The sequence below is a fragment of the Cyprinodon variegatus genome, unplaced genomic scaffold (genome assembly GCF_000732505.1).
Source record: "Cyprinodon variegatus isolate N-32 unplaced genomic scaffold, C_variegatus-1.0 Scaffold282, whole genome shotgun sequence".
Classification (NCBI taxonomy): Eukaryota; Metazoa; Chordata; class Actinopteri; order Cyprinodontiformes; family Cyprinodontidae; genus Cyprinodon; species Cyprinodon variegatus.
The window spans coordinates 666,304-693,016 of record NW_015150735.1 but is presented as its reverse complement, the minus strand read 5'-3'; the positions used below and the strand labels follow the sequence as shown (position 1 = coordinate 693,016).

Sequence of the window (26,713 nt, the reverse complement as noted above, 5' to 3'; positions counted from 1 at the left end):
ACCAGCAATATTAGCATTATACCTCAATGTCTACAGTATCTAAAAGGGGTACATTTTTCTAAAAAATGCTGTTTTGAGACCAATATTTGGTACTGATCAATGTTTTAGGTCCAGGTTTGTGTTATAGATTAAAAAGCCACAGATGAGAAAAAAACAGAGAGCAGAAAACCACAACTGGATGTTTTTTCATAAAAGGTAAAATATGTTTGTCCATCCCAGCAGATCAGGAATGAAGATACTGATTGGATTATTCTCCTGTGAATTGGTACAAGGACAAAGCAGCATTCCAGAAATAAGCTTCCAGAAAAAAATGACTATTTATTTTTAGAAAAACCCAAAACAAAGAGTGTCATCATGACAGCCTTTTTTGAATTATTCAGAAAATAGAGTTGTACTATAAAGAGGAAAATAAAAATTTTTTGTAGGTTTTTATGTTTTACCATCATTTATTTTTTGTTTTTTTTATCTACTTGCAGCAGTACCATATCATACATCATATCCCAGCACTATGCACAGTTTTAATGTTTGCAATAATGTCTGCATATATCCAGTTATCTAGCCTCTAGACAAATATTGATCATCTTTTTTCCTTTTCTTTTTTGTCATGTGGAAATGTAATCATCTCGTTTAACTCCAGTATCTGTGAATCAGTATGTTGGAGCTTTTCTATCTACAATTTTGCTGGATCTTATAAAGTGATAATTATTATTAGTTTATTATAGTAACATTTGATTCCTCCAATGAATTGATGATGTCGCCTTAGAAATAATCCGTCAGTGTTGTAATGCTGCCACCATCAACTAGAGGGAGTTGCTGCTCATTCTTTATAGGAGGCTTAGTGCTATTAGCAAGATTAGCAATGCCAAAGTGGAGACATGATGCTAGAGCAGAAACATGACCTGACACAGAGTCCAGTCTGCGATTATTTACACCAGGCCTGTTCAAAATCGGTCCTCGATGGCCGCTGTTCTGCAGGTTTCAGAGGTTCCCCTTCCTTTGGCACATTCTTACATTCTTTAAAGGTGCATTAGGAGATCTTTTCTGACACATTTTTTACCATGTGGCTTAAAGATCTCCAAACAGCCCCTTAGCAAGCAGTGAAATAGAAGGTCTGGAAGTGAAAATAAAATAAACGTTCCCTGCTACAGTGAGAAATCAATGAATAACCCCAACCGATCACAAAAGACGGTCCTTGGTCCACTATTGGTTCCTGACACGTCAATCATGGTCGTCTGCTTGTCCCTCCCCCCTGTGTGCGCAACCTGACACATGAATGAATCGACCCCCCAATGCTCGTGCAGGACGCCATGGCTGGAAGCTAGCCACTGTTATGCTACGTTCACACCTTTGGTGACCAGATATGGTTTTCTGAAAAGGAGGACACTTTGCTCTGTCACTAGTTAGAATCCCATTCAACAGTAGCCATTGTTACAGGCAAAGAAAGGATAGGGTAGCTCCGCCCAACGCGCATCAGACCCACTTTTTCACCGTGCAGCCAGAGCAGCAAAGATGCTTCAACCTCGTATCAGAAATAAACTTCTACAAGCATAAAAAATGAAGCAGCATGTGCGTTTTAGCTGCTGCCTGCGGTCTGAACGTAGCATCAGAGTTCTGACTGCTTTTTCTTTTACTTTTACTTATCCTCATACACTGAGGACCATGATTAAATAGTTTGTTTTGGTTTTAAGTAGTCATCCTTCACAGATAATTTTTGTAACATCACAATTGGTTCTTTTCCAAGGTGGCAGGCGAGATCTCTACCACTGAACCACCAATAAGCCTCAAATAACACTGTTCCTACATCTGCTATATATGCAGCAGACGTCCTAGCAGCAGAGATGCTAAATCTCTAGAAAACTGTCCAGGTTAATTTATTGAAATCCAAGTATTTTTAGTCTTGCTTTAATAAAAAAGCTCATCTTATTGAAGCACTCACATCAATGATGGCCGCTGCACTGCTGTCTAGGTGTTTGTACAGGTCATTGAGCACCTCCCGCAGCTTCTTCATGGTCTTCTTGTTAGGCTGCAGAAGCATGGCCTGAAAGTTCACCGGCAGCCCATATCTGCAAAGGGAGCGACACGGCAAACGGCTTCAGCACCGCGGCGTCTATGGAGAGCGCACGGAAAACCAGGCGGTCAACTCCATACCTCAGAACGGATTCCACAAAGACCCTCAGTGCTTTGATGTGAATCCAGGCGATGAAGGCTTCGCTGAAGTTCACCTTTAACCATCGGACCAGGGGACCCTGCAGAGACAGGAGGAGTTTCTGTTACAGACGTTCTTTACTCTCAGCTTTATTTGTGACAGCCGACTTAAAACTCAATCTAAGTTATTTTTTTCGTCATTCTAAGAAAACTTTTAAATGCACCTGAAGGCTGGTTTATAATCATCCATCCGCAGACACTCTTCTGCACCTTTCTAAAATTATAGGTGACTACAGACATTGCTGCAGACAGGAGGCTCTGATTGGTCAAATCTACATCCTCTCTACACTATGCGTATTTCCTGTTTGGTACCTTACCGGCTTGTTTTGTTTGTATGACCGCCATTGTGGAAAACGACTCGTAAAGCTAGAAGAGCGAGGTGCGCGAGAACGCTGGGACCCTTTTTCCTCCTGGATCTCCGTTCTTTTTCACTCTCATGTCCCTCCATTGTAGCACAACTTGCCCCCACTTCCTCACCGCCTCGGTCGCATCTAGACCCACAGCTAGTTCCTGATTGTCCCTCTTACGTTGTGGCGTGGAATAACATAGCGCAGACCACGCTTCAGTATTGGGCATAAATCAAAAATATTTGCAACAAGCCCTCTGCGACACACTGCTGCGGGGGGATAACCAGCCCTTAAAGGTTCCAGCTTATCTCTCTGCACCTGAGCCTAATGTTAACTTATAGAGTCTCCCTGATAATAGCTAAAAGGCTTCAGGTTAGAAGAGGTTGTTTTCTGTTAGAAGCAAACATTTCTGGTTTCCAGACTGATTTATGGCAGCAATACAGCAGTCAGAGGTAGACACATTGACATTGGACCTGAATCAGAAGCACTAGCCTGAAAGAATTAAAAACAGAAGCTGGAATGGTTGCAAAGAGTAGTTTTTGGATTATAACATGATCAATCATGAGGAATGGATTGTGCTATAAACACAGCCAGGTTAATTTCCCTCTGATTTAAAGAACAAAGCAATCTAAGAGGAATCAATTGATCAACAGGAGCAGCATTGACTTCACTTACAAACTGCTTCTTCTTATCTGTGGAGAGCCTCGTCATTTCCTCCTTGTCAGCCTTCATCTCCTCTTCATTGTACTGAAAGTCTCTCACTGTAAATCTAGCAGGAAATAATAGAATAGAACAGAGTTCAACTTTATTGTCATTAAACTTATCATTAAATACTTGTCATTGTCATTAAATTAAATATTGCAAAACGGTTTATTTCTGGGAGGGCACAATACTCACTGGGGCCATCTAGTGGTGAATAATAATAATTTAAAAAAAAAAATCTGTCAAATCTATAAATCTTGAATTAAATAAAGAATTTATAGAAATTGCTTAAACACATTGGGCCACATGCAAGAACCGTTTGTACAAACAAATTAGTTTCCTAAATCTTTCATACGAGTGATTTAAGGTAAAATGTCGCATTCGCCATATTTCTATTTCTAATCTTCTCTCAGGTATGAACAAATTTTCTGAGTGCTCCAGACTTGACATAGAAGTGCTGCACAATCACTCAGCTGTTATCCAAACCTAGTTTTTCACTAAATTACTACATTTTTTGATACTTCGAAGCAATTGTCCATTTTAATAGGCATCATCATAAATGATGCAACTCTGCAATTATAAATGACGTCTATATTCTCTGATGACAGAACCGTCGGTCACTATGCAGCACTCACCGATGCAGCTGCTGTTTTAATAATTTTAACTATATTGACTAGGAAGTAGAACAGCTGTCCTTAATGTTTCAGTCCAGGGTTCCTACAGCATAATGCAAGTTAAATTCAAGACTTTTTAAGACTTTTTAATGCCACTTTAAATGAAAATTTAAGACCAAATTCACAAGAAACACAAGAAAAACCTGCTTGCAACAACTTAACCCAAAGGTTTATTTTAACATAAACCACTGCACTAATGTTTCAAATTTTGAAAAGCTTCCAATACAGGAAGAAAGCTAAAAACTCAAAAATGACAGATATATTTGAACAATTATTTAACTGAATTCACAAACTTTGTTTTAGCAGGGAGCAAAACAAACCAGTTTTAAAGCCACAACTGGAGCCAATTTTCGTTACATTTACACTTGCTCATATTTTCAAGACAAAAAGTAAATGACGCATCTCCCAAATGTCCCGGCCGCAACAACGCTTTTATTGCTTCCGCTATCGGGACGGAACCAATAATGGTGAGCCGTTATTTTTTTTAAATAAAAAAAAAAGGTCAATTTTAATGTTTTATTTAGATTACAAAAATAAATCGTAATAAAATAATCCTATTTATGATGTTTTAAAAATTAAGACCTAAGAAAGACTGATTTAAGACATTTTAATACCAATTAAGGCCTTAGTTTTATTTTGAAGAATTCAATGCCTTTTATACGGAAGAGGATTAGGGCCACTGAAAAAAAAAAAAGGTTAACGGATTTTTAAATTTTATTTCAGTATAGTATGGGGAAAAAGTCAGAATTCTGACTTTTTTCTCAGAATTCTTACTGAATTCTGACAATAAAAAAAGTCAGAATTCTGAGAAAAAAGTCAGAATTCTGACTTTTTCCCCATACTGAAATAAAATAAAAAAAAATCAGTTAATTTTTTTTTTTTTTTCCCCCATCGCCCCTTATCCTCTTCCGTACTTTTAAGACTTTTTAAGGACCCGCGGGAACCCTGTCAGTCTGTGAAAATTTCAATCATGTACTAAAATAATATAGATAAGGCAGATTGGCTACCATCTAAAGTTACATATAATTTTGAGACTTTATTTTTAACTATAAATAAAAAGTCATATGTATTTTTTCATGTTTTTATGACATGTGAGAATCATATTAGATGTGATTTTTGAGTAGGGCTAACAATAAATTGAATAAATCGTGATTAATCAATTATTGAGACAATAGTCAACTAATGTAGTAATCTAATCAGGCCAGCTGACAGCTATGCCAGGGCATGGGACGGCACGGTCTTTCTGAAAAATTACTTCTGTCTGTATTTTTAATGTCAGAGTTTTAATTTTGGGCCCCCCTCTGCCATGACCAATAAAATATGATGCAGTCAGGAAAGGAAAAAAGGCTCCAGGATAGGATAATAGGTCTTACTTGTTCTCTCTGGCTTTGTGTTTGAAGTCATCGATGGCTTTCCTGAACAAGGTGACGCTGAACAACCCGCTGTCGCTGTCCTCAAACAGCAGACTGCAGGAAAACACGGACCCAATGAATCACAGGGAATCATGTGAAATTGCTCAGCACCATTTCATCTGATTTTTATTGCTTACTTTGATGATCGAGGCACCACCATCTCAGCCAGGGTTTCATATGTTTTCTGCCAATCTGCATAGGCGGCCCTGAGGGAACAAAACAACGCGTTACTTCCTCCTTCAAACCTTCGAACCGATCAGGACGGTTCGTTAAGGCAGACTAGAAATGGTAGACTCACTTGGGTACAACCACAAGCATAGTAATGAGATACTCTGAATCCAACACAAAATCTTCCTTTTTGACAATATCAGCCAAGCTCCTTGTCAGCAAACTCCCCCTAGTGGTAGAAAATGATGTTACAACAACACAAAGAAAAAGAAAACTAAAATAAAGCTAAGTTCTTTTTAGATCTTCTATCATATATAACTCACACATTCCTAAAAATTTAAAACAATCCACTGGTCGTTTTGCTTCCCTTCCAGGAAGCTTTTTCAATTTAAAATGTCAGGAATAGCGTTGAGTTTGAGGTTTTGTAAAGTAGCCCAACAAAGCCGTGTTTTTGTTTTGAAAACATGCAAATTGGAACGGACCAAAAACAAGGACAAACCTTTGTTGGGCTACTTTATAAAACCTCAAACTTAACGCTATTCCTGGCATTTTAAATTGAAAAAGGTTCCTGGATGGGAAGCGAAACGTCTTCAACATTGGAAACAAATTGAATTGTTTTGAATTTTTTGGAATGACTATGACCTGGATGACTAAGAACCTTCACCAGCAACTCACACATTCTTCCTTTCCAGGTTCTGCAGGTTTCCCTTCAGGTTATTATAAGCTGATGCTCTGGCCTTTAAATCGTTGTCAATTTGGGTTACTTGCTGAAAGGAAAAACCAAAAAACAAGCAGAAATGTTTAACGAATCTAAAAGCACTTAATTTTAACGTGAAGAAATGGGGTAAAAAAGCAGAGCGTGGATGCAGAAACAGGAAAAAGGCACACAAGACTGAAATAAATCTGCAAGATAATGATTGAAAATATATGGTGATTGAATCTACCCAGCAGACCTACCTTTGAGATGATTTCAGAGATGTTTTTAAGGGATTGTTTTATGGGATATTTGGCCATGTCCCACTGGAACCGAGTGATGTAGGTGACAAGGTCAACTAAAACACAAGTAACAGAGGATCTGGGAAGCCATTCTTTAGGTTATCAGATAGAATAAGACACTGTGTGGGGAAATCAGTCACATTATGTATCAAACACAAATCGAAATGGATTTCATCAGATTTATTTTTTCTGTGAGAGACAAACACTAAGTAGCACACATTTATGAACAAAACAGTTGAAAATGTTTTGCATTTTACAAATTGAATTCTTAGAGTGTGGTTTGCACTAGATTAAGTCCAGCTGTGTGTTAATCTCAGTGTCCATCCAGGTCTTCTATGGCGGCCTCAATGTTTGAGACCGTAGGTTAGCTTAGCGAAGCCAATCATTGTTAGCTTAGTTAAGGTCTGAACTTCACCGTTCCAAACTGCACGTGTTTTTTTATGTCATTCCAATTCAAAATGCTAGGTGTCATTAGTAGCTAAAAGTAGAGAATTGTTTTGCAATAAAAGAACACAGTTTGTAAATGGAAATTTGGGGACAAAATGCAATATAGAAATACGACTGAACGTTTTCCCCGATCACACTTTGCTTTATCAAATTATTATTATTTTTTCCACATCTCAGTCTTTTTTTCCTCTTTAATTTTTTTTTTCAGATTGATTTTTTACAAATTAGAGTCTTTTCAAATTGTATTTCACTGATCAATTTCTCTCCACATAACGCCCAATAGAAACAAAGAGAAATGCTGGTGACGATTCTGAGTCATCCAGGTCGTAGTCGTTCTAAAAAAGATAAAAAAACAATCCACTGGACTTTGTTTCTGAGTTTGAAGACGTTTTGTTTCCCATCCAGGAAGCTTTTTCAATTCAAAGTGTCCTTCCTGGATGGGAAGCGAAACATCTTCAAACTGGGAAACCAAGTCCAGTGGATTGTTTTTTAAACTGTTTTAAAAAAAACAAAGAGAAATAAAAATAGAAAAGGAACAAATTCAGAGAAAAAATAAATCTGTAAAGTAACTTTTAAACTTTTGGGATTAAGACGTTAGAAAAGTTTCACACTTTTTCCTCATTTCCATTTACAAAATGTGTTTTTTTTTCCTGCAGCAATAATGGAACTAAGTTCACTCCATAGGCTTATTGCTCCTTTAATGTACTGTAACCTTTTCTCTAGTTGCAAAACTTTAAACTATTGCTTTGTTGAATTAATTGGAAAAACATATCAAGTCTAAAGCGCAGAATACACACATTTGCTAAGTTTGCAGGTTAAGTTTTAGTGTTGTTAAATCACAGATTAAACTATTCCTGCTTGTTTCCACTCAAACAGACCAAGCAGTTGACGTTATCACCGTACCTCCATTGGCCAGCAGGTTCTCCTGCACCTTGTCCCGGCTGTCCTCCAGCACATCAGCCATGTACTGAGCCACCTTCTTCACCACACTGCGAAAACCCAGAAAACACCCAATTATGATGTGCTCTCATAAGCCACAACCACACAGCTGGTCGAAGCTCCTGAAACACCAAAAGATTTCACACACAGATGCTTTGATGGGCTTTTGACAAAGGCTAGCTCTAAGATGGCCGACTTTCAGGGTTCAGCAGCTTGAGAAAGACGGTTCAGCTGCACATCAAAGCATTTCACCACCAAGTCACATCATTGGGATAAAAGCTACATGAGAATCCACATCAGCCGCATCATCGCTTTATCTTATGATCACAATGTCTGTTGATTAAAAAAAAAGGTGAGGCATCTAGAGCAGCACACCCAAACAGATCCACATATTTACTGAGATTACTTTTCAGATTCTTCTAAACATAAACTTCAAAACAGAACAAGATCAGTGACCGACAGACGGCTGTAAGGTTGGTTTTTCTCACAGATGTGGAAATCCCCACAGTGGAAGCCAAGAACAGCTCAGGCAGTAACAGGGCTGTGTGAGATTTGGATGAAAAATATTTCCAAAGGACTAAACTTATGCCACATGGTAAGAAAAAGGTGACTAAATAAAGATCTGCTGATGCGTCACCCAACTGTAAACAGCTAAGTTTAGATAGACTGCAGGATCTCGCTGGTCCCGGCAAAATTCCTCAACGTTACAAGGAGACTAGAAAAAGCTAAACCTGGCTACATCTGAGGGTCAGTGGTGGAGGTCACATCTTTTTAAACAGACGAGCCTCAATCAGGCTATCGCTAGCTAATACTGATCACAGTTTTCTGAACAAACTGACATTCTAACTCCAATGTTTTTTTCCAAATGATAGGCAAGAAGCCAAGGTGTTCTCTAAAGAAAAATGGCTGATTTTATGAATAAAACATAAAAAAATGAAATAGTTGCTATTCTTATTTATTGTCACCAAGATAATGAATTAAATCATATTAACCTAAAGTTAGGAAATTCCATCAAACTACATGCCGGTGGTGTGTTCAAAGGCAGAATATGGTGGGAGCTCTTCGGTATATGCAGCAGCCCGAGCTCAGTTCGTCGGGCTGACACAGCTTTAGTACTGGTTGGCATGGCGTGTTTCTGGCAGCAGCTGCTAAAAAGAGGCTTCTGCAGTCCCTCAGACGGTGTCAGTAAACCTGGGAGCCGATCGGGGAGCTTACTGGCAGGACAGCCGGACTGCCAAGCAAGTGGTTCCGTAGTGCCGGGTGCCACTGACCTCTTACTGGCAGATGCACTACTTCCATCCATAAAGTAAATGTGACTTTATGAAAGTTTTAATGCAGTTTCTTAAGCAATATGATCACAATATTAAAACTAAAATCTGCTTAGAGGTACTATAAATAAGTTATTCGGAGAAAAACGGCTTCTGCTGCAGCCGAAACGGTGTCAGTAAACGTGGAGCTGATCTGGCAGACTGTCAGCCTAGTGGCTGCTGCCAGTAATACACCATGCCTGCCGCTACTGAAGCCGTGTCAGCCTGACGAGCCACCAGAAGTGTCACACCGCTGCCACTGCCACGAATTGAGCTTGCTGTCTCTCGGTATAAGAGAGAGAATGTTTTTGTTTCTGTGTGTTTTTCTGTGTGGTCAGGGTGTCTGTAAATTACAAATCAGAGTCAATCAAGGGAAAGTTTCCACTTCGGCTTCCCGCAAAATTGATTTGTACTTAATCATAGCAACAACCAAAAGTTCAAAAAAGAAACAGCAAAAAAGAAATGATATTTAAAATTATACAGCAGTGTGTTTACCTTTCAACGAAGCCATCTAATTTGGCCAGTTCATCTGAGAGTCCCACCAGGACATCAAGCGTTCCGACCTGTTTTAAACAAAAAATAAAAGCTAATCATTGGAACCTGAGAGGAATAACGTAAGTATTTCTTTGCATTCCATGTAAGGTTAACCAGGCTGAACGCTCAACAAGCCTGCAGTGACACCCAGGGGGCCCTGTGTTCTTAGGAAGACGCCTCTCTGTCCAGGATTGTTCATGCATTGCTAACGGTTCCATGAGGACATTGCAGCGTGACGTAGAAGAGACGTCAGCAGGTATTTACTCTGTGATCAGTACAGAGACGAACTGAACCAAAGACCCGAGCTGCTCTGTGGATTAAATTTGCCCAAAAAACACGTTAATATGCAGGAAACCAGCCTGTGTACAGACCGCCACACATGGTGAGTTATCTAAAAACTTAATAAAATTCTATATCAGAGGTCATGGATTAGCGGACCGCAGTCCGGATCCGGACCCACCTGATTTAAAACATTTATAAATGACTACATTTGTCTAACTTCATTTGGCCCGCTTCTCCTGTTAATACGGTAAAGCCCTCAGGAGCGTCCGGCACCAGGCTGCATGTGATCCAAATTAGCCAATGAGCTGCTGTCAGTCTGGGTTGCTGCTGCTGCTACTTTTAGACACAGCAGGCAAACCTTTAGCAAGCCGGGCGATGGGAAAGAAGGAGAAGATTATGAGAAAAAGAGAGCAGAGAAAGTGTGGACTGCTGGAAGAACTGCTGTGAACTGGTGACAGAAAAGTGAAATGACATGCTCATTTAGAGGATGTTTGGCTCAACCTGCTGCTGTGAAGCAGGATTCTCCACCATGAACAGAATCAAAAATAAATATGGATCCAGGCTCAAAATGAGCACCTTGATATGTGCTTTAGAATGGCTTTGTCTCCATTCAAACCCAGGTTTAAAGCCTTCCAGGGCAGCCTAAAGCCTACTGCTCTCTTATTATGCCAGAAAAAAATAAAAATAAGGGTCAGTTCAGGTGTTTTATAAAATATGTTTTTAAATATTTTTTTTATCTAGAAATTCATTGTATAACATGGATGCATAAACATCTAATTTTATTTCAGTGTTAAATTCTGTTTAAAGTAACAGATTATAATTTAAAATGTATCTGGACCTTTACTGGTTGATGATTTTTATTCAGAGCAGGTTACCCCTGCTCTATATTGTGATAATAACTGTATAGGGGAGTGAGGACAGACAGCAGAAGAGTGATTATAATCCACTCTAACCTTGAGGTCTGGGATGCTGAACTTGTGATTGCTGGAGAGGTTGTTAGTGCGTGTGGTTGCTGCCATCAGTTTGTCCCATGTCTGTTGGCAGGTCTTCTCCCCAGGAGCAGAGATCAGCCAAAACTCAGTCATGTTTACAGCTCCGATGAAGCTACAGAAAACTGCAAGGAGAGCATTCATTTTCTTTTGTTCACACAACAATCCAGAAATATCTACAAAAGAGAAACACTGCCCAAATGAATTGCCTTAACGTGTAATTAATCTGGTGAAATATGCTGACATGTTTGTATTTTAGCTAGATTATGGTAATGAATGAATTATCGTACTACTGTTATATTATTGGGCTGGGTAATTATGAATACATTCAATCCTCGCGATAATGTAATACTTCACTTATGTAAAGTCAACCGTAACCAATAAACAAACCGCTGTACTGAATTTATGGATTAAAATAGCGACAGAAAGCGATGGTTAAGGTCAACAGCATCACAGGGATTAGCTGCCGCTAGCAAGTTAGCTAGCTTTGCTACAAAAAAAGCAAGATAGGTTGTTTTTCCATCTCGTTAATAATTTCACTCACCAGTATACTAAATTGGTGTCTGATACTGGCGGATATATGAGTGCCTGTAGTGTTTCTATGGCTTGACAATGTTCATAGTTGCAATTCAGCGCAGTTCGTCGGATCTCCTGTCAGCAGCATCAGAGTCAGCTGATCCGGAGAGGAACCGGAAGTGGCAGACGTAGTGAGCGCACCGCAGCGACACCTACCGGCAGAAGAGGGGTAGCACAGCATTGGATACCCCTACCGTTTATTCCCTCTAATTTTAAACATTTAAATATTTCATATTTAAAAAACTACTTGACAAAAGAAACACTGTAGTTAATTATTCGCATCAATATAAAAAAAAAATTAAAGATGATAGATACAGAATTCATGCTTTTTTCAGAACTAAATTTTAAATTATTTGGGGTAAAGATAAAATTATGTGCCTCTGCAAGTCATCTAGGAGTCTTCAGTGAAATCATAGATAAATAACTACTTTAATAATAACTTAAAAATTCATGAAATATGGATATTAGTAAAATTTAAATATATTTTTTTTTGCAGAATGATCATTGATAAAAGAAGGTAATGACAGATGTTCGCCCTAGAACTCAAACCTGAAAGAATTTTGTCCAAGATACCTTTTATTTACATAGCATAGATGTTTAAATATATGCGTCTATTTGTTAGCAAAGGCTGCAGGAAAGGATCGTTTGTCTTTATTTAGAAAATATGGATGTTGTTCTCGTTCCTGTTGGAACAGTGCAGATTGAGCCTGAGGTTCTGGTGCCTTTCATCCACCCCTCAATGTTGGTTATTGACTGGCCACCCCATTAGGATTTTCTGGCTACGCCTCTGATCTCAAGCCAATAGTGTTATTGGAATTCAGGACAAGACCTTATTACCTTTGTAACATTCAAAAAATATGGATATTTTGATGCAGAAAATGTATGTCAATGTAATAAAAAAGAAATGCCAACTTGCCGTATTTATTAAGAAATATAATAAAAGTGCTTCTATAAGAAATTCATGAAAAACACAAATGTTTTTGGTACAATATAACCTTAGAGGCATTAATGCTGATACTGGCACTTACATTTTTGGTTCATAAACCTAAATATAATTGTTAACTAGACTTATTAAATTTTTTACTTTTAAATTAGCTTTTTAGCTTTTTTTTTTAAAAACTTTTTTTCCAACTTAATTTCTAATAGGTAATATATCATTCAAGGGTTCATCTAATTGGTCAAATGCCAAAATAAGATGTACAGCCATGTAGCAGCATCTTTGCTGAATGTCTGGATATAGATCTTGTGCTTCTAGACCTCACTGAGGGACGGTGGGGATTCCCTTTTTAAGGGGTATGCTGGTGGTAATAAACGGTAACTTGCCCTATAAATGGTTAAAGGAGAGGTTACTACATTTTTAGGATAACTTCACTGTTCATTTCATTTCCTGAAATAAGACTGAAACACATTTTATTTATAGGTACCTTTTTCTAAACACTCAAACATTTGTTAAAAGAAACACAACAGTTTTTTTTGTTTTCTTTTGGTGTTAAAAATTAAAAAATAATTTTCCTTGTAAGTTGTGTCTGTAAGACTATATATCAATAAGTCTGTTTTATAAAATACAAATTTCAGTATAACTGTAAATGCTTGCTATACACCATAAATATCTTGTAAAAGCGTCTGTCAACAAAACAAATCCTAAAAAAAGCAACACAACACAATTATAAAAAAGAAATAGATCATAAAAAAGATTAAAATTACACACTTCAACTGTGGGAGTGAATAAGTGCTTCTGAGTTCTGGAGATAAGATGGAGATTTATCTTTGACATCCGGCAATAGTTTATACTTTAAAACACATCATTTAAAGGGAAATCTAAAAGAACATTGTTATTTTATAAAGAAAATTAACGCACTTAAAGCTGTTCCATAAAAGACAACATTAATAAATAACTGAATAAATAAATTAAATAAGATCCACAATTATATGAGCAGTGGTTCACTAAAGTAATTCTTATTCAAGAAAGTCACAGCAGAGGAAACAGAGGAGTTTTTTTTACCTCTCAGTCTCCTGCCAGAGTGAAGCAGCTGAAAGTTGGATTGTAAAGAATGAGCAGGATTCCTTTTCGATTAGAACTACTTTTTTCCTCAAAATCCTTTTATCTCAATTGAAGGGATGAATTTGCTAAAGACCGGTAATTTTACAGCCCTGATCAACTACCCAAGCTTAATTAGACCATCTTTGACCAAGATTTCAATACACGGAAACCCTTATAAAGACAAGACACTCTCAATAAGCAGAATTTGGTGCTAATTAGTTACATTTACTCAGTTGCTAACATTAAATATACGGTATACATATATATACACTCACTGGCCACTTTATTAGGTACACCTGTCCAACTGCTCGTTAACACTTCATTTCTAAGCAGCCAATCACATGGCGGCAACTCAGTGCATTTAGGCATGTAGACATGGTCAAGACAATCTCCTGCAGTTCAAACCGAGCATCAGTATGGGGAAGAAAGGTGATTTGAGTGACTTTGAACGTGGCATGATTGTTGGTGCCAGAAGGGCTTGTCTGAGTATTTCAGAAACTGCTGATCTACTGGGATTTTCACGCACAACCATCTCTAGGGTTTACAGAGAATGGTCCGAAAAAGAAAAAACATCCAGTGAGCGGCAGTTCTGTGGGCGGAAATGCCTTGTTGATGCCAGAGGTCAGAGGAGAATGGCCAGACTGGTTCGAGCTGATAGAAGGGCAACAGTGACTCAAATAACCACCCGTTACAACCAAGGTGGGCAGAAGAGCATCTCTGAACGCACAGTACGTCGAACTTTGAGGCAGATGGGCTACAGCAGCAGAAGACCACACCGGGTGCCACTCCTTTCAGCTAAGAACAGGAAACTGAGGCTACAATTTGCACAAGCTCATCGAAATTGGACAATAGAAGATTGGAAAAACGTTGCCTGGTCTGATGAATCTCGATTTCTGCTGCGACATTCGGATGGTAGGGTCAGAATTTGGCGTCTACAACATGAAAGCATGGATCCATCCTGCCTTGTATCAACGGTTCAGGCTGGTGGTGGTGGTGTCATGGTGTGGGGAATATTTTCTTGGCACTCTTTGGGCCCCTTGGTACCAATTGAGCATCGTTGCAACGCCACAGCCTACCTGAGTATTGTTGCTGACCATGTCCATCCCTTTATGACCACAATGTACCCAACTTCTGATGGCTACTTTCAGCAGGATAATGCGCCATGTCATAAAGCTGGAATCATCTCAGACTGGTTTCTTGAACATGACAATGAGTTCACTGTACTCAAATGGCCTCCACAGTCACCAGATCTCAATCCAATAGAGCATCTTTGGGATGTGGTGGAACGGGAGATTCGCATCATGGATGTGCAGCCGACAAATCTGCGGCAACTGTGTGATGCCATCATGTCAATATGGACCAAACTCCCTGAGGAATGCTTCCAGCACCTTGTTGAATCTATGCCACGAAGAATTGAGGCAGTTCTGAAGGCAAAAGGGGGTCCAACCCGTTACTAGCATGGGGTACCTAATAAAGTGGCCGGTAAGTGTATATATTGCTTTAGAAGTAGTCTTAGCATATCATACTTTTACTGGAGTAATATCTCAATGAAATGTTATTTCAAAAAGTAAAACAAAAAAACAGCCCACTGGACTTTGTTTCCAAGTTTAAAGATATTTTTCTTCCCATCCAGGAAGCTTTTTCAATTCAAAATGTCAGAAATAGAGTTGAGTTTGAGGCTTTATCGAGTGGATCAAAAAATAAGCCTTGTTTAACCGGACAAGCGGGTCCACCCATTTGAAATGGGGGTCATTTGGGTTCTTTGTTAGCCTGTAATACCCAATACCTGTCTATGTCTCTGAAATGGGGGTTATTAGAGGGAATCGTTGGCGTGGTTGAAGAGGCAAATTGCTCTGTTCCCCTGTAAAGGGGTTGGGGCTGCAATGATAGCAGGAAGGAATTAACTCAATCGCTGAATTGTAGGTTTTTGAAAGCTGAAATCTGAGTCCACCACCTCTGTTTAAGTTTGGTTTTCCTTTCTTAACATAGATGGCTTCATTAATGTTAGGGTGACCATATTTTCATTTTGAAAAACCAGGACACCTTGGAGCGGGGGGGGCGGCGGCGGGGGATCTCTGTTCCCATGCATAGGCCTACGTAATCCTACAATAACATGATATTAACAGTTGATTTATTAAAAATGCTTTTCAGTAAAATTCAACAGCAATAACTCCAATAACAAATGATAATTTTATTCAAAATGTATTTATTAAAAATGCTTAACAATTCCTGTAATGAATGAATAGCACAATGAAAGAAATAATGTCTCATCTCTTGTTGGAGTACTGACAGCCACGCTATCTATATTCTGATTAAGAACAGGGCTGCCCGCACTGGCGCGGCTGAGGGGTGATGTCACACGCAGCGTCGTGCGCAGTGCCCTAGCGTCTGTAAATTTAATGGTCCAATGAAGGTAATTTAAAAAAACAGGACATTTCCTCACTTTCTAAAAAAAACCCGGGACGCCCAGGACAGGACGTGAAATACGAACATGTCCTGGGAAATACGGACGTTTGGTCACCCTAATTAATGTTCCTCTCAACCTACCTATTTTCCTTCTCCAAAATGTGAACATTCTGGTCCTCAAAAGAATGTCCTTTGTCCATAAGGTGTAGATGTACCGCCAAGTCTTGTCCAGAGGAGGTCTTTCTTCTGTGCTGGGCCATGCGTCTGTGGAGAGGTTGTTTGGTTTCTCCAATAAAGATCAGAGCATTCCTCGCTGCATTGAACTTCATACACAACTCCTCTAATCTTAGGTCTGAGGGTTTTGTCTTTAGGATGCACTAGTCTCTGTCTAAGGCTCTTGTTTGGTTTAAATATTCTGGGATTTTTTGTTTGGAGAAAATCCTCTTGAGCTCTTCAGAGACTCCAGCAACATATGGGATGGCGATGTTTTTGCATTTAATCTTCTCGCCGTTATGTTCTGCTGCTTTGGATTTTCTTGCTGATTTGACAAACGCTCAGTTTGGGTATCCACAGGTTTGAAGAGCATCTTTGATGTTTTTCTGTTACTGTATTTGTAATTCTTCTGTTTTAGTAGGGAGATGCTCGGTGCAGTGTTGTAAGGTTCTGATAACAAAAAAGTTTGTGTTTCATTGGGTGGTGTGAGACAAAAAGAAGATAAAAAGAAGATAATAAAATGTTTTTACTCTTATTCAAGTAAACTGTCTGGCTACTCCATCCACTGTAATTCACTTATGAATAATGGACAAGCTCAAAAAAAAATATTTTAAATAATATAATATTTTGTTTTGGGTTTTTTTTGTATACAAGCCTACTGGAACCTTCATGAGGTCAAACTAACATACAGCAAGAAGTAAATAGTCATTGAGGGCACTGGTTAAAAGGTTTTATGTTAAAAAGAAAACTGGCTTGCAAAAATTTCCTCTGCTTTCTATTTTATACTGACCTTTTTTGTCCTTTTTGTCTCAAAATATATGTTATCCTGCATTAGTTTGAACATCACCTTTGTGGCCTCGCTTCAATTTAGTGTATTTAATATAATTCACTGGATAATACTTCCTGTTTGTCGATTAATGATCTAATGCTAAGTGCAGGTTGGCCTCTCATTGGGGCATCTTAAAATATGAAGAAGTAATTATCCAGTGGCCCCTGACTCCTTGGGTCCATAAAATTTCTTTCTTTTTATAACCTGTCGCAACAATAGTTCACTGAAAAAATATGTTAAAAAGGGAAAAACCCTGATTATTGTAAGTTATAGTACTTTGAGGAACTTAGGGGTATTTTTGGATTACACAATTGTCTTAAATTATGAGACCCCCTCACCTAGGCTCAAGCCTTCCTCTATGCATTAGCACTTTATTACAGAAAAAGACATTTGATGGTTGGTGCCAAGTCAGTAGCACTTGAGTTTTAGAGTTGCTAAATTTAGAAAAGTCAGGGCAGGTTTCCTGATTATGGGTGTCTCCTGCAAATAAGCGAGGAAAACGCCCCCAAAAGGGACATGTTTATAATTCAGTGGGTCTGGGGTTTATTGTTTGGGACACAATGCTTGGTCTGTCTGGAGCCAACCCTTGACATCAAACGACAGGCTTGAGTATGCCCGTGGCTGGCAACAAGCCAGTCTGCAGGGACGTTATCAGGACACACATACCAGTGCTGGAAAGTGTGCCGCTGAGGTTTTGCTGTGTGTTCTCCTCAGGTTTAACCGGGGAGAAACTGTTTCCATAGTTTCCAGCACAATGAGTATAACAGAATGTGGAAAGATGTTCATGCATTTATTATGAAGTTGGAGGGACAGACCCCCAATCTAACAGATAAAAACTGGGACCCTATCTTAATAAGACTGGAGCTTAAAGCCGACTGTGATTTCTGAAGAATTGTTCAAATAAATTGCAAAGGTTAAAAGGGTTAAATAAACCAGTTAAAGGAACAATCAGTTAGCACATGTCTTAATAAGTAAAATTTTCGTATAATAGTTGCATTTTCCCTTTATGTGAACAGTTAAATAAGAAGATCTTCCAAAAGACGGTGTGCTTTTGCCCTTATAATGAAATATTTTGGTATGATGCACATGAAAAACAATAATAGAGTAACATAAATTATTTAACTCCACTGGCAAATTGTCTCACCTACCTGGTCAAATCAAGGACATTTAATTTATTTTTTTTCATTTACTTATTTCGATTTACATGTTATGCCGGTCATGTGTTGCAGTGGGTAGCACTGTTGCCTTGCAGGAAGAAGGTTCTTTGTTCAAATCCTATAGCCCAGGGTCTCTCTGCATGGAGTTTGCATGTTTCCCTGTGCATGCACGGGTTCTCTCTGGGTACTCTGGCTTCCTAACACAAAAAAAGACTGTTAGGTTAATTGGCTTCTCTATATTCTCCTTAGGTGTGAGTGTGTGTGAATGGTTGTTTGTCTCTGTGTTGCCCTGTGATAGACTGGTAAACTGTCCAGGGTGTATCCCGCCTCTTGCCTGTAGACAAATGATATGCTTATTAAATTCTGCTGTGTATATTTTAATACAGGGCCATGTCAGGGGCCAGGATCTGTTCTACAGGGGCAGTGGCCCCGGCTGGCACATGTCTAGAACCACCCATGTACAGGGACCTCTTCAGTATTAATATTAATAACAACATCATGGATGGGTTAAGGTTTTTAATACTTCAACCACATAAAGTCTGGTGCTGTATGATTTACTGATGATATAGTTGTTTTAGATACAGGAGTACGTCAAGGATGTCTCATAGTTCCTGTTAGGTTTTGTTGTTTTACTTGGATAATTTGCAGCTTTTCTAATCAAGCATATGCAGATGAAATGGTGCTTGTTGCTCTTATGATTTCAAATGACAGTGAAACATTTGGCTCATCTCCACTATATTAATAAACTCAGGGTTTGATTTGAAACCATAAGTTTTTCTTAAAGAAAGCAAGGCTGAAGGTTAACTCAAAGGCTGACAGTGTTTCACATGTGTTCTCATTGTTGAAATGGTGTAAGGAAATCAGAAGTCTTTGAACATGTCCTTTATAATCCTGTAGGATTTTTAGCCTTTGTTGGTTATGTATTTAGAAAACATGCAACCTTTGCATTAGATTATTGAATACATGAAAACTAAGCAAAAATTATTTAAGACACGGTTTATAAAAATTAAGGACACAAACAGGTTGAACAGAATCCTAAGAGAGAAAAGAATTCTGGGAGATTAGTAGGAATGGCCTAGAGATCAGAGCAGAGTGCTTGGATTCTGAATGCAGGAGACATGTTTTGTTATGATATACATTTGCAATGACCTATAAAGTTGATAATCCTCATGCCAAAGTACAAACCAAGTGTGGCTAAAAGCAGGCAACCCCTGTATTTTGGGGAATTTACCAGCAATCTTTCTAACTAACCCCAAACACTGCACAATCGTTGGACGTTGTTTGTTTCTGCTTTGCATCATTTATTGGGAATGTTTTTATGTTTAACCACCATGTGCAGCCACGGGCAAATTGTGAGACATGAGGACAATACTATTATTATAAAAGGTGTTATTAAAAGCTTGTTTCACTTCCTCTATGATGCTACCACTTAGAACCTCTATCGGACTTCTCCGAGTCAGAATATTAATTTCCTGGAGCTTAACGTTGTGCTTTCTCAGCGAAAGCAGAGTGCAGCTCAGGCAACAGTTATCCTCCACAGACCCCCATCTAAATTGGTAAATTATAACACGAATGGAGACAGACAGACAGAGCTCAGTTATCCGGGTGGAGCTCGGAGTAGAGTCGTTGCTACTCCACGTCAAAAGGAGGCAACTGAGGTGGCTCGGGCATCTGTTTCGGATGCCTCCTGGTTGCCTCTGTCTGGAGGTGTTCCAGGCCTGTCCCATTGGGAGGGGGCCTCGTGGAAGGCCCAGGACACGCTGGAGGGACTATGTCTCTGAGCTGGCCTGGTGTCACCTTGGGGTCCCCCCAAAGCAGCTGGAGGAGGTGTATGTGGATCGGGAAGACTGGGCGTCTTTGCTTAGACTGCTGCCTCCACAAACCGGCCCCGGATAGGCTGAGGAAAATAAATGAATGAATGAATGAATGAATGAATGAATGAATGAATGAATGAATGAATGAATGAATGAATGAATGAATTGATAGACAGACAAAATCAAATCCTTAGCACATACCATGTTACACACTGACTTTGACCAGTTTTACTGTCTCTGCTAAAGTATGGTCTCCCCACATAATACTGCTGCCACCACCATGTTTAATAAGGGTGTGACGTGTGTACCACTTTGCTCAAACTCACCAAGATGAAAGTTGCTACAGACTATAAATTTGTCTCTTGGCCTGCCTCAGCCATTGTTTAATCTAAATAATTCCAAAGTAGCTCTGATTGTACCTTTTTTCCTCTCTTCATCCCAGTCTCTGCAGTTTGGAACCATCCAACCTCTAATCAGCTCCAATCAGCTTCCCTTTACCCAATATACTGAGCTTGGCTGTTTTGAAGGTAGTATAATATAATAAACGACATTGTGTACAAAAAAAGAATAAATTTCTTAATAAAAATCTTATTGCTCATCTACAATCTTGTTTAATTCATGGGACTTAACTTATGGTTATATATCAGAATCAGAATCAGAAATACTTTAATAATCCCAGAGGGAAATTACTTTACTTAATGTTACTTAATTACTTACTTAATATAATCTATTAACTAGAACAGAGAAATGTGAGCGTGCATTAGACTTTGAGTAAAATATTACTTAAAGTCTAATGCACGCTCACAGTTCTCTGTTATGATATAATGATGAAAATAGACATTATGTCTTTTCAAAACGGAAACAAAGGTTAAATGGTGATCATTTTTTAGCCAGTCTTATTGTGTGGCTTTCAGGTTCTATCTAGCAGAAACTCTCCACCTCTTTGATACTATTGTTGAACATGACATGTCACAAAAATGGACGTAGATAAGGCCTGACCCAACTTCAATTTATTTTTATCATCATTTTACTGGATACAAATTTAGAGTCTTTTAATCAGGCCAGTTTCACATCATTTGGATGTTAAACATGAAATACAGAAAAGGAGGAATATAACCTGGGACAAAAAGCAGAAATTAATTTTGTCTCTTATGTGTCACCGATGCAGCACTGCAGCAATGTTTGATGGTTTACTAGTAACTTCCATATGTACCCAAGCAAACTGAATAGCATCTATCATCATAGAGTTTATTTTCTCACGTGAACAGAAGTTCAAAATTTATGGAGCAAAGCGTCAGAATTACTCATGAGATCTCTGACACTGTTTGGCAATAAATAAAATAAATCATATTAGTGTAAGGTAACAAGGTATGTTACCTAGGACCAGATTAATGGCCTTGTGATCAGACTTTTTTTTTAATGGAAGAGAATATTTAAGTTTATCGGCCTTAAAGTGCTTCTAGATCAAATAATACCGGCAAGGGCATCATTTTCTTTCTTGGGGACACTAAATGAAGGAATGTATGGTGCTGGGGGGGGTGCTGCCCCTTGTAGCGAGCGGGAGATTTAAAAATATTTTATTAAAAATACTTTGCACAAATTATAGATTTCTTATGAATATTTTGGGAAATAATTTTTGCCTTTTTTAAATTTTACTATTACGTGTATTTGGATTTTAATTTAGTTATTTTGAGGCCTAATCAACACAAGTTCATGGAAGTTACGTTGTCATAGCAAGGTCAAGCAAGCTAAAGAGTGGTATCCAGCTCGCGGCAGCAGACTAGTAAATGTACATAGTCTAATGACAGAAACAAGGAGGAAATATGGCACAGAAAGGCATTTCGGATTTATCCGCTCATGAGGGCCTCGTCGAGGACTAAGGCCTCCATACATAGGTTGTGTACGCTAACCACTGTGCCATCTACATGCCCGTTATTTTGAAGTTTAATTTATAGCACATTTATTCACCTGAGAACTGATGTCTGTGTTACAGACCCTGGTATGACAATAAAATAGTGAATCTTAATTTACTTAATATTATTGTATTTTAATGTATTTTAAATAGGCCTATAGGCTCATAGGTATTTTGTCCAAAAAAAAACAAAAAAGAATTCACAGCACCCCATGTTCAAAAGTACTTCCAGCAGCCCTGAAAGAATGAAATAGAAACAGGGCACTAGTTGATCATTTGATATATTAGGTGAACCAAGCTCTGGAAACCCCAGATGAAGCAGATGAAAGATGAAAACTGTGATATCTCCGTATGACTGAGGCTAAAAGTACAACAATGTTGTTTTTAAACCATTGCTAAAATAAAGCTGTAAAAATAAAAACTGAAATTAGTTCAAGGGACCTATCAGTGGTAGTTTCTAGGCCAAAAAATATCCCCATACATTTTTTAGCATTTTCTCTAGTAAAGAGGGCCTTAATGGGGGGCCAGGGCCAGTTCTGCAGGGGTACAGGCCCCTGTTTGCCCCGGTCTGGAACCGTCAATGGCGATGGTTATTTTTCAGCTTCTGTTAAAGTAAGTCAAGTTTATTGTATTCTGTCAGAAAAGGGACAGATGGATAAAGTATTCAAGGTGAGACAGTCAGTAGGAAAGTTGCACAACTTTCATTAAAACAAAACAAACTAAAGAGAACAGAACAAAAGCGCAGAGCTGTGGATCTCAGCTACTGCAGGGGGTGGGGTGCAACCCATTACTGACTCTCTCTGGAGGGAGAAACACAGGTAGGTGACCACAATCATCTGATGGAAGGTGATAATCCGTGTGACTCACTTACCTGGTTTAACAGTTCAGTCCATCTCCTTAGAGTGAGGTAGGATCTAGTTGATGCACAGCCAACTAGATGCGGCGTGGAGCCGCCCAGTGTGTTCCCGATACAGCAGCCTCTGTGGAACCAGCAGAAAACCGAGCCAGGTCAGGAAAACAGTCCAGAACAAGGACAGTTCTGAGATCCAGGAATCTCAGCTCGATTGAGGGTTCCGATCCACACAGAAACAGACAGAAACAGGGTTCCAGGAATCCACAGAGTGTGAAGGCAGGTTCAGAGTTCCCCCAGTCCAGAAGCGTTCCCAGACAGACACGCAGAGATGCAGACAGGCAGGCTTAGGGACAGAGACAAGACTTGGTACCAATATTTCTGCAGGACTTTAAACTGGTCTCCTCCTAGGAGCCAGGCTTACGGGAATAAAACTGACCGTTCCGAGCCTAAGGGCTCCGCAGAAAAGGATCAGGACACGATCAGAAGACAGGACAAACACTAAAACCCTATCAAACCACTGGCCAGCAGGAACGAGGACACAAACCTTGGAACTAACAAAAGTAAGGAAACAGACATACAGGCATGAGACAAACAATGATCTGGGCCCGATAGCTTGGCTGAGCCGAATATAAAGCAGAACCAGCAGGGTGATGAGATCAGTGATAATTAGGAGCCAGGCAGAATAACGCAGGTGAATGACATGAACAATTAATGCTAGCTATCAGGGCAGATCATGACGTATTATGTTTTTTATTTAAATCAATTGAGGTAGGAGGCTTAATATTTGAAGCTGGGTTGTTTTTTTCGGAAAAACTATCAGTTTTACAGCATTAACCAATGGTCCCCTTGAAACATCTATCATTGCGGTCTCTTCCAGAAAAACAGTTTAGGACTCATATGTTCTTGTTCCGCTCCTTGTAAAGTAGCGAGTCATACCTTTCCCTATTGCAAGGACATCAAGTACATTGTTAAGTGACCAAAATTCCGCTCACAGCAGATTGCATANGTACTTCCACTTTTACCAGAGTATTTTTTAACACAAGTATCTGTACTTTTACTCAAGTACGGAAAGTGAGTACTTTTGCCATCTCTGGAGATCAGTGATAATTAGGAGCCAGGCAGAATAAAGCAGGTGAATGACGTGAACAATTAAGGCTAGCTATCAGGGCAGATCATGACATATTATGTTTTTTATTTAAATCAATTGAGGTAGGAGGCTTAATATTTGAAGCTGGGTTGTTTTTTTGTTGTTTTTTTTCGGAAAAAATATCAGTTTTACAGCATCTATCATTGCGGTCTCTTCCAGAAAAACGGAAGTTGCAAGGACATCAAGTACATTGTTAAGTGACCAAAATTCCGCTCACAGCAGATTGCATACTGCATAAAGCGACCAAAGGCTTTGTCAGGTAAAGGGAGTCCTGAATAAAAAAGCAGATTTATTTTACCGGATTCTCTTTTAAGAGGTGGTCATGACACTCGCTCACAATGTGTTCCACTAACAGGTTTTTCTGTGGTTTTCAATTCAATTTTAATGGCATTTTATAAAATAAAACATTTGGCTTAAATGTTTTAACTTTATTTTATCACAAATAAATCAGATGTGGAAACATTTGTGATAGAGGTTCCACTAGAAAAAATATTTTTTTTATGGTCTTACCTTTAAAGTAGTATCAAGAATGTGCATTTAGATCTGGTAACTGTGGAGCTATTATTGATTTGTTTCTGTTGCATATAGTTTCTGTCTTACTGGAAAAGTAAGTCAAAGCTGATTTAGGGTCCTTCTAAATCTGTGCTCTGAGGTAATCTGTTTGCAATGTTTGCAGATATGAATTCCTGCAGCACAATGCAGCCACTGGAGTATTTGGCCTGACGGTGGGTGGTACACACGTCCCTCTGTCGCATACCCAACTGGCTGCGCTGCCTATTATGATCCAAACAATGGAAATCAGGCCCCAACTTTACTGGAAGCCACTCTAGATGCTATGTACGATTAGCCTTATATATACATAGCCCCAGTTTGTGTCGCTGAAAACGGGCACAAAACACGGAACAGCTTTTGTGCTGCAGCTCGAGGAAAAGAAAACTGCCTCTCCGGTCTTTACAATGGACCCTCAGTAATAGTTTTATTAGTGAAACAAACAATGCCATTGTTTATTTGGCTCCAAGGCGCGTTCGGAGCTCATCTAAGGTTTTTTTTTTTTTTAAAGAATTTCACACTTTTAAGAAAATAAAAGTGTTTGACAGACAATTTAGGTTTGCAATTTTGATGGGCCAATATTTACTGGAGTGACATGAAACTACAGCTACAAGCTTGTATATATTCAGAATCCACTGACCTTTTTTTATTCTCAGAACTGATCTTTGACTGTTGGAAATGATTGCAAACACTGACTTTATCATGGAGTGGCCATGATGAGACAGATATCACCAAAAAGTAATAGAGGAACAGCTTCATTAATAATGGATGAATAAAAAGTGCTTGGTTTTATTGGAATGATGTGAGCCTGAACCAACAGGGCTGTTTTGCAAACAGTGGCTGGGCTTTCCTTGGCACACTCCTACTTCACTGTTGAGGAGGGAGACATGCAAATTTATCATCTCAAAAAAAAAAGAAGCAGATGAAAAAGGGAGGGCAGGCAACAACTCAAAGTCATAACAACTGAGGCTGAGAGACAATAAAGTCCTGTCTTAATTTAGGCTTAAAGGAAAAAAATGTTTATCATTTTCCAGTTATGACATTAGGAAGCTTTTGGCAGTTTTAAAATAAATAGGATTATTTTACCTACTTTCCTGGACAGCATTTTGTCCTTGCTTCACAGCCATGGAAAATTCAAAGAAGACATAGCACAGGTAATTACAAACAGTACTCACCATCAGCTCTCCATATGGTTGGATTATAAAAGTTACTCTGAAATATGCAGTAAAAACCATTGTTGGTTTAATTTAATAAGCTTTAGTTAATTTATTTTGGTAGCAGATGCAAACCAAAATATTTTTATTTACAGTTGTAGTTCACTCAGTGATGGGTCTGTTCAGCTTTTATCTATGTCCAACAGAGAAAAATGCAATTTGACCTTGGAAAAATAAACTATTCCAGAAAGGCTTACTGTTAGAAAGGTTGGAGCAAAAATGTAAATGTATATGCATCTTTAATCAGCTTAGTGACAGCACAAAGTTAAGCTATTTAGCTTGCTGAACCTATTAATTCTGAAGCTGTTGCTCCAAATAAACAGAATATTGCCAGCAAAAGGTTTAGATACCACCTTAGAGAAAAAGTGTTTAACACATTCACTTCTGTTTTGGTTATATTTTATTTGGAAGTTGAAAATAAATAAATTTTTATTTCACTTTATTTGTTTTCGATTCAAAATTTGAAAGACAAAAAAAAACATTTTAACCATTGGCTTAAATGTAACTGTTTATGTTAAGTATATTTAGTATTTAAACTTATAAAATCTTTTTTTCAAGATGAAACCAAATAAGGGGTATGAAAATTGCCACGCCGGTTTTATTGGATGGATTCTAACATTCAGTTTTTTCAATGAAGGCACCGGTTAAAATGTTCACATTATATTTTTACCCTCAGTAAAATACCAATTTCATGTTATCACAGTATCAGCTGAAAAATGAAATACTATAAATAAAAAACAAAATCTGAATTTTCTTTCAAAAAACGAAACTTTATTTGGTATAAAGATATTCAGTATTGTGATGAGGGGACCTTACATATTTTTAGGTGAGATAAAATTATTTAATTACGATTTAATATCCTGTGCAATAACCTGTTTCTTTATATTTAATAGCCAGTGCAATAACTATATATAGATATTGATACAGTTCTATATAAATACCCATGTACATACTCTGTGCGATACCCTGTATAATAATCCTGCTAAATAAGAGACTTCAG

The 26,713-nt window shown here is 38.5% G+C and overlaps 1 protein-coding gene across 1 annotated transcript in view; it reads right to left on the bottom strand.

The window, feature by feature from the left end:
• The window catches only part of atp6v1c1 (ATPase, H+ transporting, lysosomal 42kDa, V1 subunit C1), a 13,468-nt gene extending 1,766 nt beyond the window's left edge, over window positions 1-11,702 (bottom strand). Inside the window, exons 1-12 of the mRNA XM_015383319.1 lie at window positions 11,547-11,702; window positions 10,967-11,127; window positions 9,693-9,760; window positions 7,855-7,940; window positions 6,466-6,560; window positions 6,184-6,275; window positions 5,639-5,737; window positions 5,478-5,546; window positions 5,302-5,394; window positions 3,228-3,321; window positions 2,149-2,246; window positions 1,937-2,063 (exon numbers count right to left, since the gene is read on the bottom strand). Coding sequence (XP_015238805.1) covers window positions 1,937-2,063; window positions 2,149-2,246; window positions 3,228-3,321; window positions 5,302-5,394; window positions 5,478-5,546; window positions 5,639-5,737; window positions 6,184-6,275; window positions 6,466-6,560; window positions 7,855-7,940; window positions 9,693-9,760; window positions 10,967-11,098 — 1,053 coding nt within the window. The 5' untranslated portion in view covers window positions 11,099-11,127; window positions 11,547-11,702. The remainder of the gene's footprint in view (window positions 1-1,936; window positions 2,064-2,148; window positions 2,247-3,227; window positions 3,322-5,301; window positions 5,395-5,477; window positions 5,547-5,638; window positions 5,738-6,183; window positions 6,276-6,465; window positions 6,561-7,854; window positions 7,941-9,692; window positions 9,761-10,966; window positions 11,128-11,546) is intronic.
• Window positions 11,703-26,713: the final 15,011 nt, after the last annotated feature.